This window comes from Rhinoraja longicauda, chromosome 7, assembly GCF_053455715.1.
Source record: "Rhinoraja longicauda isolate Sanriku21f chromosome 7, sRhiLon1.1, whole genome shotgun sequence".
In the NCBI taxonomy this organism is placed as follows: domain Eukaryota; kingdom Metazoa; phylum Chordata; class Chondrichthyes; order Rajiformes; family Arhynchobatidae; genus Rhinoraja; species Rhinoraja longicauda.
This window is the reverse complement of record NC_135959.1, coordinates 54346517-54359233: the sequence shown is the minus strand read 5'-3', so window position 1 is coordinate 54359233 and position 12717 is coordinate 54346517. Positions and strand designations below refer to the sequence as shown.

General features: G+C 39.4%; 1 protein-coding gene across 1 annotated transcript in view; it reads left to right on the top strand.

Annotated features, from left to right (window-relative positions):
• The window catches only part of eif5b (eukaryotic translation initiation factor 5B), a 65717-nt gene that overhangs the window by 4937 nt on the left and 48063 nt on the right, over positions 1–12717 (top strand). Inside the window, exons 2-5 of the mRNA XM_078402610.1 lie at positions 3530–3634; positions 3736–3826; positions 5463–6096; positions 9209–9423. Of these exons, the coding sequence (XP_078258736.1) occupies positions 3530–3634; positions 3736–3826; positions 5463–6096; positions 9209–9423 (1045 nt within the window). The remainder of the gene's footprint in view (positions 1–3529; positions 3635–3735; positions 3827–5462; positions 6097–9208; positions 9424–12717) is intronic.

Below are 12717 nucleotides of genomic sequence, written 5' to 3'. Positions count from 1 at the left end.
TTATATTAATAGAATTATGTTAAATTCATAGATTGATAAGCCGGCAGCTTGGACAGGTTGATCAAAAATCACGATTCAAGATCCCACTGTTGCAGCTGGGGAACCTAAATTTGCTTAACAAATAAGTTGGAGTAAATCACCGTTCAGTAATGATGGGCTACAATACTGTTCAAATTGTTGTAAAAATCCTTTTTGGATTGAAATTTGTCATTCATTTTGGCCTGGATGTGACAATAACCTTACTGTATGTAATATGGCGGGTTGATCTGCCATCTGAAATTATCTACCAAGGTTTTCAATTTTTGAACTTTGGGGATGGGTACTACATGCCAAAACGGCTTCTGTCCCATAAATGGATTAAAAAAATATAAGAAATGAAGGCATACAAAGAAGGAAATTAGAAAGGCCAAAAGAGATATCCCTGGCAGATAAGGTAACAGGGAATCCTAAAAGATTCTTGAGATATATTAAGAACAAAATAGTAGTTAGGAAGAGAGTAGGACCCCTGTAGTGATATCAAAAGATCACTGTAGTAATCTCAAAAGTTCAGAGAGTTAAGTATGTTTAAATGTCACAAGGACTGGAACACTGATAATCATATTTGCTGCAGCTTTACAGGCACATTAAACACAGGAACACAAAAATATATACAATAAATTATCATGGCAAACCAGACAAAAATAGTCCAAGCCAAAATCTATTTTTAGTACAAAGTCCATAGTAGTTTGGTACTGAGGTATGATTGTAGTTAGTTATACAGGGTAGGTCAAGAATGTGAAGGTTAATGGGAACAAACTGTTCTTGAACATCGAAGTAAAGATTTTCAGGCATCTGTACCTTCTTCCCGATGGTAGCTGCGAGATATGAACATGGCCAGAGTGATGTGGGTCTTTAATATTCTTGTAGATCCCTTTGATTGTGGACCGGTGAATACCCTTGTTGACCAGGCAATGTCCACTAATGTCTGCAACCTTCTTCCTTCCTTGGAGTTCGAGTTACCGAACCAGGATGTGATGCAACCAGTCAGTAACTAGTTATGCACTTCAATAAGATCATCCCTCAGCCTCCTATGCTCCAAAGTAAAAGGTTCCAACCTTTCCAACCTCTCCCTAAAACTCAAACCTGCAGGCCCAGGTAACATCCTGCTGAATCTTATCTGCACCCTTTCCAATGTAAGGGTAGTATGTTTCCTGTAGCTGGACGACCAGAACTGCACACAGTGTTCCAAGCATGCTCTCACTAACAATGTATACAGCTGCATTATAATGTGCCAACTTTTGTACTCAATATCTGTATACTAAAACTCTTGTTTGTTTGTTTGTTCCTGAACCACAGCCAAAACAGTACACGATAGCTCAACAATTTTAGGCCCACCTTACTCACTGTCGTCCCTTTGGTACTAATGGAAGAAGTTTCATTGAAATTGGTGTTATATATTTAAAGTTATTCACATTTTAAAGTTTAAATCCATCTCCTAGGGAGGGTTGAGGGGGATAGAGTGGGGGGGAGGGGAAGGGAGGGAGTGGGGGTTGAGGGGGATAGAGTGGGGGGAGGGGAAGGGGTGGAGGGAGGGAGGGGGGGTTGAGGGGATGGAGTGGGGGGAGGGGAGGGGGTGGAGGGAGAGGAGGGGGGGTGGAAGAAGGGGGGAGGGGAGAGGAGGGGGGAGGAAAGGGGAGGGGGGAGGAAAGGGGAGGGGGGAGTGGAGGAGGAGAGGGTGCTGCACCAATGCAGGAGAGGTTTGGGCCCAACGGGTCCACTTGGTCTAGTCTTTCCAAAAAAAGGAAAGCATGCCAGATGGTTTCTTCACCATACTGTCCATCTGACTCAACACTTTTAGGGAATCATGCACCTGAATCAAGATCTCTTTGATTGGCAAAGTTCTTCAGGGCTCTACCTTTTATTATGCAAGTTCTGCTCTGGTTTGACATACCAAAGTGCAATGCCTCACACTTGTCAGAGCTAACTTGCATTTGCCAATCTTTGACCCATCTTCCCAACTGATCTAGATCCTGTGGTAAACTTAGATATCCTTTCTCACCTGCCCATTATACCACCATTTTTGGTGTCATCTGTAAATTTACTGACAATGTTAACAGTGAGACCCTGCGGCATGTCACCGGTCACAACCCTCCTATCAGAAAAACAATCCTTTGACTCGTTCAAGCTAATTTTGAATCTAATTGCCTAGCTGACCTTGGATTCCATGTGCTCTGACCTTCCAGACTAACTACCATGTGGGACTTTGTCTTTATGGACCATCAAGGCCTTTGACAATGTCCACTACCGTGCCCTCATCAATCCTCTTGATGAGCTCTTCAAAAGTTATCAGATGACACCAGAATTCGTGGTATAGTGGACTGTGAAGGGGTTGTTTGAGAATCTGGATCAACTGGGAAAGTGGACAGGAGAGTGGCAGATAGAATTTAACTCTGACAAGTGTTAAACCAGGACAGGACATGTACAGGGAATCACATGGTATTGGGGAGTGTAAGTGAGCAGAGAGACCTGGGGGTACGAGTACATAGTTACCTGAAAATGGCAACACGAGTAGAAAGAGTGTGAAGAAAATGTTTCATATGGTTGTCTTTGCCTGTGGCATTGAGTCAAATAGTGGGACGTCGTGTTACAGTTGTACAAAACATTGGTAGACCACACGGAGTAAACTGGGAATAAAAGGCCATAAAAGCACTCACAACTTTACCAAAATACTGTGGAGACTAAGTCTATTTCTCGAATTTGAAAGATTTTCATTTGATAATATGTTCAGCATTATAGAATAAAAGAAGGATATATTGTTAAAAAAAAGGATGAGCTCTGAGGCCATAGACAGGGTTGTGTGACTGACCTACTCACATTTCAATATTCCTTTTCTTCCCAGTAATTAAAGTTGCAAAGTTGAGCATAGTGCCGTATTAATGATAAAGCAGTGCTCTCAAATAGTGAAATAATTTACTATACAAAATATTACATTGGAGAAGGAAGTGATTCAGTCAGTGTTTCTTTGATGGAGCAAAATGTTAATCATGATACAGGAGTCTGCATATCACTTCGGGTGGTGGCTACATAGAATGAGTCAAGTGATATGACATTTTAAAGGCATTTGGACTTTGGATAGGAAACATTGAGAGGAATATGAGCTAAACACAGACTGATGGGACTAGTGTAGATGGGGCATCTTGACCAGCATGGGCAAGTTGAGCCGAAGGGCCTGTTTCCATGCTGTATAACTCTTTGACTTTACTTGGGGTAGAATTTTTTAAACCTCCTCCCTCATTTGGAGGGTTTTAAATAGTTGACTCTAGCAATGCTGCTTGCCCAAAAGCAAATGTATTTCCCTATTTGCTTTTTCGAAATCCTTTGTAATTAAAAAAAACTTTGAATATAACCTTAAGCAGTAGGAATAGTTCTGCTTTTCTTGCTTCAGCCCTGTGTAGCCTGTGTTGTACTCGTGTACTGTCATTGTATGTTTCCTGAGGTTTAGTGCCAAGAACTATATCAACATTTTAAATTTGTATCCTTTTATTCTCAGTGCCAAAGATGACATTGACATAGATGCTTTAGCAGCAGAGATTGAGGGAGCAGGAGCACCTAAACCCAAGGCTGGAGGCAAGAAGAAGAAAAAGAAAGAATTTGAGTAAATATTAATTTGTGTTTTCTTTTGTATTTAGTATTATTTGAGATTGATTTCACATTAATAGAAAAAACTTGGTTTTCCTTTATCTTTTCAAATTCCAGGGAAGATGATATTCTGAAGGAACTTGAAGATATGTCGCTAGAGAGCCATGGGAAAAAGGATCATAAAGATGCAGCCAAATCTTCAGCAAAAGTAAATGTTTAGTTCTCTGATGTGGATATTTCCAGTTTTTCAGAATACAGAATTGCTATAAAAATATGTGTGACTAAACTTCACTTAATTTTGTTTTGGAAAATGACACACAAAAAAATGAAATGTCTACCATGAAGTTTGCCAATTTCCAGTTCTGTAAGGAGGTCAAAGTTTTAAAACTATCCAGAGCAAAATAACTACTTTATTACCACAACCGGTGCACCATGTTTGTAGTTGTCTGGAACACCAGTGGCCTGCCAAACCTTCAATTACAACTATCAAACTTTTGAACCCTACTGACCTCTTGACATGGCAGCAAGCATTTGGGAGTTCTTCCATCTTCACGTTGCTCTCCAAGGTGCACCAGATTTAGATTTTGGAAATACATTGCCATTCTTTCATTGTTGCTGGGATAAAATACCAGCGACCTCTGCCTAGTAACACGATGTGATTACATCACAGGAACTGTAACATTTCACCGGGAACTTGAAGGCAGTTGAAGGTGCCTGGTTAGCACTGATCCCATCCCCTATCTTGAATTGTGACCCAAAATAAGCATTTTATTTTCACGGCTTGTTTATCTTTCAGAATAACTAATCTATGAGGAGCATGTTGTACAGGCCCTGTGAGCAGAGAACAACTTGGAATCATTGAGTCATAGGATGGTTGTAGCACAGATAGAGGCTATTCAGCCCATTGTGTCTGCCCCAACTGTCTACAAGAGCAACTCATTAGTTGTGAACTCTCTGCCCTTTCTCCATGGCCATGCAAACTTTTCTTTGCCATATATTTACCCATTTCCATCATGAAGGTCACCTTCTACCAAATTGGAAGACTACCATAGGAGATCACCCTGTAGTCTGAAAATATGCAGCTGTGGTGGGGATAAAAGGGGGATCAAGGTAAATCACATTTGCTTTTTACTACAGATTCATAATTTCAGAGGAGCACATACAAAACCTTGATGTGTAATTTGTTCTGAAATGCATCATGCTTTTAAGAGCCGACTAGCTACATTTTGTATACACATTTCCACACAACTGCATAACTGCTACTTATCTGTGTGACAGACCTGGCCTTGCTCAATTGGATATCCCTATGCCTCATACATCCTTCATCACCCATCCCATTCTACCTACTCCTTAAAAAAAAAAATTCTGCTCTTTACCACTTGTGACAAAGGATATTTGATTTGAAAGGTGAACCCTGTTAATCTATCCTGAAGTCTAATCTGCCGAATGTTTCCTGCTTTTATTATTTTGCATTTCCGGCACATTTAGTTTTATTTTTGATTTTCAGTTATAAATGGGGCTTTAATTATCTTAGTGTTGCCTCAAAATTGTTCTCCCCCCCCAGTTGAGTTTGGTTTAAAACATTAATATTTTTCTTTTTTCTTTAAAGCATTTGATTTGCAAACTACATCTTGGTAAAGTAATAAGATTAATTTTACACCAAATAATATTTCAACCACAACTTGATTGTAAAGCGAATGCTTGCCAGCATTGTGCCTATGCCCCTCTCCCCAGCAGTTTGATCAAATGAGTTATGTCAGATAATGCCAAGTGTATTTTTTAACTTCCTATCTGGAATGGTAATTTTTGTATTGATTTCATTCAAACATCTTTTATTTTAACAGAAGGAAGAAAACGATAATGAACCTGAACCAGTAAATAAAAAAGAAAAGAAGAAAAAGCCTTTGAAAAGCCAAAAATCTAGTTTTGATGATGATGAAGTAGAACATGAAGAGATGGGATTACCAAAAGCCAGAGGTCAGAAGCAGAAATCTGACGAATCAGACGACAATGAATTAGCTGAACAGACTTCTAGGAAGAACCAGAGACTTCTGCAAAAGGGGGAAATTTCAGAAAGTGAGGAAGTTGAAAAGAATCAAGAAGATTCACTCGATGACAGCGATGAAGAACCTGAAGAGTTTCCTCAAAACAAGAAGGAAAACAAAAATCAAAAAAGTCAAATCAAGAAAGGTGAAAGTGATGAGGAAGATGCGGGAGATTCCACATTTAAACTAAAAACAGCTGCTCAAAAAAAAGCAGAAAAGAAAGAAAGAGAACGTAAGAAGCGTGAGGAGGAAAAAGCTAAACTTCGAAAGCAGAAAGAAAAGGATGATATTGACCGACAGAAAAAGGAAACCGAGCTGGAAGCTAAAGTCCAAAAAGATGCAGGTGAACTTACTTCTAAAAAAGAATCTGAAACAACAACAATCACTCCAATTACTGAAGTTAAAGGAATTGAAGACACTGGAGCTGTTGAAGGTAACTTTTTTAAACATAGTTGACGTGTAAATGAATATCAAAAGTTAAATTGTATAGTTGCTGGAAAGCTAAAATGTTAAAAAAAATCTTGGAAATTCTGAACATATGCTGGGAGTATCTGAAAGGAAGCATGCAGGTACAGCAGGCAGTGAAGAAAGCCAATGGAATGTTGGCCTTCATAACAAGAGGAGTTGAGTATAGGAGCAAAGAGGTCCTTCTGCAGTTGTACAGGGCCCTAGTGAGACCGCACCTGGAGTACTATGTGCAGTTTCGGTATCCAAATTTGAGGAAGGATATTCTTGCTATTGAGGGCGTGCAGCGTAGGTTTACTAGGTTAATTCCCGGAATGGCGGGACTATCATATGCTGACAGACTGGAGCTACTAGGCTTGTATACACTGGAATTGAGAAGGATGAGAGGAGATCTTATTGAAACGTATAAGATTATTAAGGGGTTGGACACGTTAGAGGCAGGAAACATGTTCCCAATGTTGGGGGAATCCAGAACAAGGGGCCACAGTTTAAGAATAAGGGGTAGGCTATTTAGAACTGAGATGAGGAAAAACTTTTTCAGTCAGAGAGTTGTGAATCTGTGGAATTCTCTGCCTCAGAAGGCAGTGGAGGCCAATTCTCTGAATGCATTCAAGAGAGAGCTGGATAGAGCTCTTAAGGATAGAGGAGTCAGGGGGTATGGGGAGAAGGCAGGAACGGGGTACTGATTGAGAATGATCAGCCATGAACACATTGAATGGTGGTGCTGGCTCGAAGGGCCGAATGGCCTCCTGCACCTATTGTCTATAGTATCTGTGGAGAAATAAAATCCAGAATGAACAATTCAATTCAATTCAATAACGTGATTTTGAAAGGAAGGTAGATGAATCTGAGGTTATGAGAAGATAACCTGCGTGGTGTCACCTCACTACCTATTCCCTTTTTATATCAATAACTCCAATCATTCTTTTTCACCCTTGTTTATTAGCAAATCGTAAAATGACTTCAACAAAGAAAATCATTCCAATACAATCTGTTTTTTAAAAAAAAGATAAAACCAAGCAAAGAAATATTAGTCCGGTTAAAGGGGCATAAGAATCTATTGTCATTGAAGCAAGTCAACAGTACAAAGAAGTCTAATGTAACATGATGGTGGATGACAAATTATTTTGTTTTCCTCTCCTATAATCACAGCAATACAGAGAAGAGTTATTGTATGGTTGCACTCTACCTCTTCTATACCCTGTTATATGAATTAAGTTGCCAGAAACTGCAGTGGTATAGTTTTGAAGTTTGTCAATGATGATAAACTTGACCTTTGGTAAATATTAAGAAAATATGTTAATGCAATGGATAGATGTTTAGCAAATAATTCAATGTGTTAAAGTATGTGGTAATGCATTTCAAATGGAAGAATGAAGAGAGTCAGTGCAAAGCATGTGTTAAAATATAGATGATAAGATTTAAGGCTTCTACATGTCAGTCATTGCTCTGTATCTTTTAGTTCCTTATTCTGATCGGAATCTTGATTTCCCTTCTATTTTCAGCATGCTCTTTGTGTTTTCTAACAATAAGAGCATTAAAAATATTTGCTTAACATATTTCTACCATTTCTATCTCTATCACAGTATCCCTTATTTCTAAGGGACGCCTTTATTGATATTTTTATACTATTTGTTAAAATTCTTCAATTAATTTCTATACATTTGTTAATTTTCTCATTCTATCAATTTCCTATCAAACTTTATTAATCTTTGGATCCTCGCTGTTAATATTGCCAAATTAAGGTAAGGTTATTTGACTCTAATACTGCTTAACCATAATTGTACCATTTTTACAGTGGAGTTGCTAATTCCACAAAGGAATGTTTATTAAATATAAATTTTACATTATTTCTTTAACTGTTTACAATCACGTTTACAATCACATTTGTTCACGTCCTAATCACCTTCTGAGTCTTTCATAATTAGCATTATTTGTCTTTAAGACAACTTTAAAGCCGTTATATTTTCGAATGCGTTTTTACACAATGTTGCATTCAAAAGAAACTGTTTACATACTGGTCCTCGTATTAATCTAGGGGGCACTCAGGTGCTCACCTGGACTTCCGAGTTTCTTCTACTTTGGTTTGTTCAATATTTCTGACAACAAGAATTATTGCATTATCTGAGTTGCATGCTTCTTTAATTTCTTGACCTTCATTCTAACATTGAAAACTATTAGAGGTCAAAATTTTCCATCTTGGTTTTGAACTGCCACCTATAATGAATTTGCATGCTGATTTTTCTGAGTGAAAATCCTTTCTTTTTAGCTGATCCTTTTCTGATCATTTAATTATTAATTAGTCAGTGTATTGAGTATAGAAGTTGGGACATAATGTTGCAGTTATATAAGACGTTGGTGAGGTTGCGCTTTGATTATTATGTTCAGCAGGCCACCCTACAACCCTGCTGTAGGACGGATGTCATTAACTTAGAAAGAACACAGAGGAGATTTACAATGATGTTGCCTGGGCTCGAGGGCCTGCGCTATAGGGAGATATAAGGAAACAGGAGGCTTGATAAGGTGAATGCAGTCTTTTATTTATGATAAGTGAGTCAAGAATCCAAGGACTTTAAGGTGAGTGGGGAAAGATTTAATAGGGATATCAGGGACAATTTTTTCACACAGAGGTATATGAAATAGGTTGCCAGAATAGGTTGGCAGGTACAATGGTAACATTTAAAAGATCTTTGGACTGGTACATGGATAGGAAACGTTTAGAGGCATGTGTCCCAAATGTTGGGAAAGTGGACTAGTTTAGATGGGGCATCTTGGTCAGCATGGACAAGGTGGGCAAGAGGGCCTGTTAACTTGCTTTATGACTCCAAGGACAAAGCAACCTGTTTGACGATCACCTCACAACTACAACATTTATTCCCTCCTCAAATGGCGCACAGTGACTGCAGTGCATACAAATGTACAAAATATATGAGTTATTTGTGTAGATTGCAACTTCCAAACTTCCATCTATATTAAAGATGAGGGCAGCTGACGGGTACACGATCGCCTGCAGATTCCCATGTAAATGTCATGGAGGATTGTGAGCTGTTCAGATGGTGACCATTGTGTATAATTTGCAGGTGAAGAAAATGATGGGGAGAAAAAGAAAAAAGACAAAAAGAAAAAGAAAGAAAAGGATGAAAAAGAGAAGAAAAAAGCAGGTCCCAGTAAAGCTACAGTGAAAGCAATGCAAGAAGCACTTGCAAGGTTAAAAGAAGAGGAAGAAAGACAAAAAAGAGAGGAGGAAGAACATTTACAACGGTTGGAAGAAATGGAAGCCAAACGTTTGGAACAAGTACGTTCTTTTAAATTTAACGCAACTACATAGCCTTTTTATGAAAAGTAAATGGATTAAATTCATTGTCAAATTAAATATAAGCAGTGGGCACAAACTTTAGTAACAACAATTTGCAATTATAGAGAGTAGAAACAGATGCCGGTTTACAAGGAAGGGCACACAGGACTGGAGAAACTCAGTGGGTCGGACAGCATCTCTGGAGAACATGGATAGGAGTCACTTCAGGTCGAGGCCCTTCAGACTGAAGAAGGGTCCCAACCTGGGACAGTACCTATATATGTTCTCCAGAGATGCTGTGTGACCTGCTGAGTTACTGCAGCACTTTATAAGGTCATAAGTGATAGGAGCAGAATAAGGTAATTCGACCCATCAAGTCTACTTCATCATTCAATCGTGGCTGATCTATCTCTCTCTCCGAACCCCATTCTCCTGCCTTCTCCCCATAACCCCTGACACACGTACTAATCAAGAATCTTATCAATCCCTTAAAAATATCCACTGACTTGGCCTCCACAGCCTTCTGTGGCAACAAATTCCACTGATTCACCACCGTCTGACTGAAGAAATTTCTCCTATTCTCCTTCCTAAAAAGAATGTCCTTTAATTCTGAGGCTATGACCTCTAGTCCTAGACTCTCCCACTAGTAGAAACATCCTCTCCCCATCCAAGCCTTTCACTATTCTGTATGTTTCAATGAGGTTCCACTCATTCGTCTAAACTCCACTGAGTACAGGCCCAGTGCTGTCAAACGTTCATCATATGTTAACACAGTTCGTGTACTAACTTGTATTTATAGATTGCATTTTGTTTTTTAAATATACTTCTTTGCACTCAGCTAATTGGTAGTTAATTAGATGTGACTCCAATTTTGCTCAGTGTAGTAAATGGCCAATTGATATATTTGGGCAGTTTTTTTAATTGGGGAAATTGCATGTAATGCTATTTCCTTGTGCTGAATAATATTTATTGTTATAAATTATCTAGATATGAATGTAGGAGGTATGATTAGTATGTTTGTGGATAATAGAAAACATTGGTGTTGTCCATTGTGAGCGGGATCGTCTTTGGCCTCAGAACAATATTTGATGAGTTAATAAGTTCGGTAGAGAAATGCCCTTTGGGAGGACTACGAAGGCTAGGATATATGATGAACAGTAGGATCCTAGGATGTACTGTGGAAGAGAAGGACCTTGCTGAATGGTCCAAGGATCCCTGAAGGCAGCATCACTGGTAGGTAGGTAGGAGGTTAAGAAGACCTACAAGGCACATGTCTTCATTACTGGGCCATAATCATAGGTCACAGTGGGAGTACTGTATGTGATTCTGTTTGACAGACTTTGGGAGGGATATGATTGCACTGGAGCCCGTACAGTAGAGATTCACCAACAAGTGGACGTGCCCAGCCTCTGTCCAGCTGTTTTAGCCTTGGTGACTCTGATACTAAGTCAGTTCATCCTTGGTCAGACATCCATGATGGATTCAAAGATGATGGTGCCATTTGAAGGTGAAAAGGGCAAATTTGAACTGTTTTCTAACTCATTACCTGGTGATGGTGTTAATTAACATTTGTACAGTCAAATCTGGATATTATCAGGACTTTTTATATCTGGATCTGGAATGTATGGGCAACAGGACATAATATGCAGTTCTGGGCAGTAGGCTTTGGTCACAAGATTTGTCTCAAAATTCTGAAGGGGCCAGACATGGTATGTGCTGACATCGGAGTTGAACCAAGTGTTATCCTCCATTGTTTACTAGTTTAAAAGGTGATACCGAAGAGATATACTTGGGAGTCCGCATCACAGAGGATCTGACGTGGGCAACGCACTTCGCCGCACTGGTGGGTAAGGCAAAGCAGCGCCTTTACCACCTTAGACAACTGAGGAAATTCAGAGTGTCTCTGAGAATCCTTCATTGCTTCTACTCTGGGGCTGTAGAGAGCATCCTGTCCGGCAACATTACAGTCTGGTTTGGGAACAGCTCTGTCCAGGACAGGATGGCCCTGCAGAGAGTAGTGCGTTCGGCAGAACGCACCATGGGAACTACACTCGTCCCCCTGCAGGACCTATACATTAGGAGGTGCAGATCCAGAGCAAGCAAGATCATGAGGGACCCCTACCACCCCAGTAACGGACTGTTCCAGATGCTACGATCAGGCGAACGCCTCCGCTGTCATGCTGTAAAAACGGAGAGGATGAGACGGAGTTTCTTCCCACAGGTCATCAGGACTGTCAACTTTTATAACCCCAGAGACTACATTTTTGTCTACACTATAGTAACTTATTAACTTTATTTATATGCTGTAACTGTAATTATTTTTTGTGCACAATCCGCAGGCATTGCCACTTTCATTTCACTGCACATCGTATATGTGTATGTGACAAATAAATTTGACTTGACTTGATACTGAGGGTAGGGTTCCTTTTGAAGTATGACATACTGGCCTCTGCTATATGCAAATATTAATTGGCATATAAGTAAATAATTTATGTAGAAAATACTTTGAATTGATCAAATGGACAATGTGCATGCAGGTCAACTGAGTGAATATAATCTGAAATTAGAAAAATGTTAGATGTACAGCACTCAACAAGTTAGGCAGCATCTGTGCAAGAGAAACAGATAATGACCATTCATCAGAACTAGGAAAAATTAAAAACACAATGTTTTAAGTTCCATTGAAATTGGGAGGTTTGAAGAGAATAAAGGAGTAGTTTTTTGATGGTGGGGAGAAGGCATTGCATGACACAAATGACGAGGCGGTAAAGGGTGATGAATGACAAAATGTGTTGAGGGAAGGTATAAACAGGAGACAAATGAAATTTGAAATTATGAGGAAAGAGGACAAAAAAGATATGAATGTTGGAAATGTATGAAACATCATTGGGATGGCTGATTACTCAAAATTGATGAATCCCACGTTCAGAATATTGTAATGTGTACCAGCATAGGACCAGTACAATATATATTCCTTTATTTGTCCCACACCGGGGAAATGTGCAATTCTCCGTTTCTCCAATTCATCACATTCTTTACGTTTGCGTTGGACTGTTAGAAAAATGGAGGAAACTAAACACCGAAGTCAGAGTGGGGAGTGTGAAATTTAAAAAAAACCCTGCAAGTCTGGTGTTCACCCTTGCTAATGAACAAAGGGTATCCTGCAATGCGGAAATCCAATCTGCATTTGGTTCACCTAATGTAGAGGCCATCATGTTGTGAGCACTAAAGACTCACCAAATCGAAAGAAGTATAAGGAAATTGGTGTTTCACCAGGGAAGAGTGCTTGGGGCC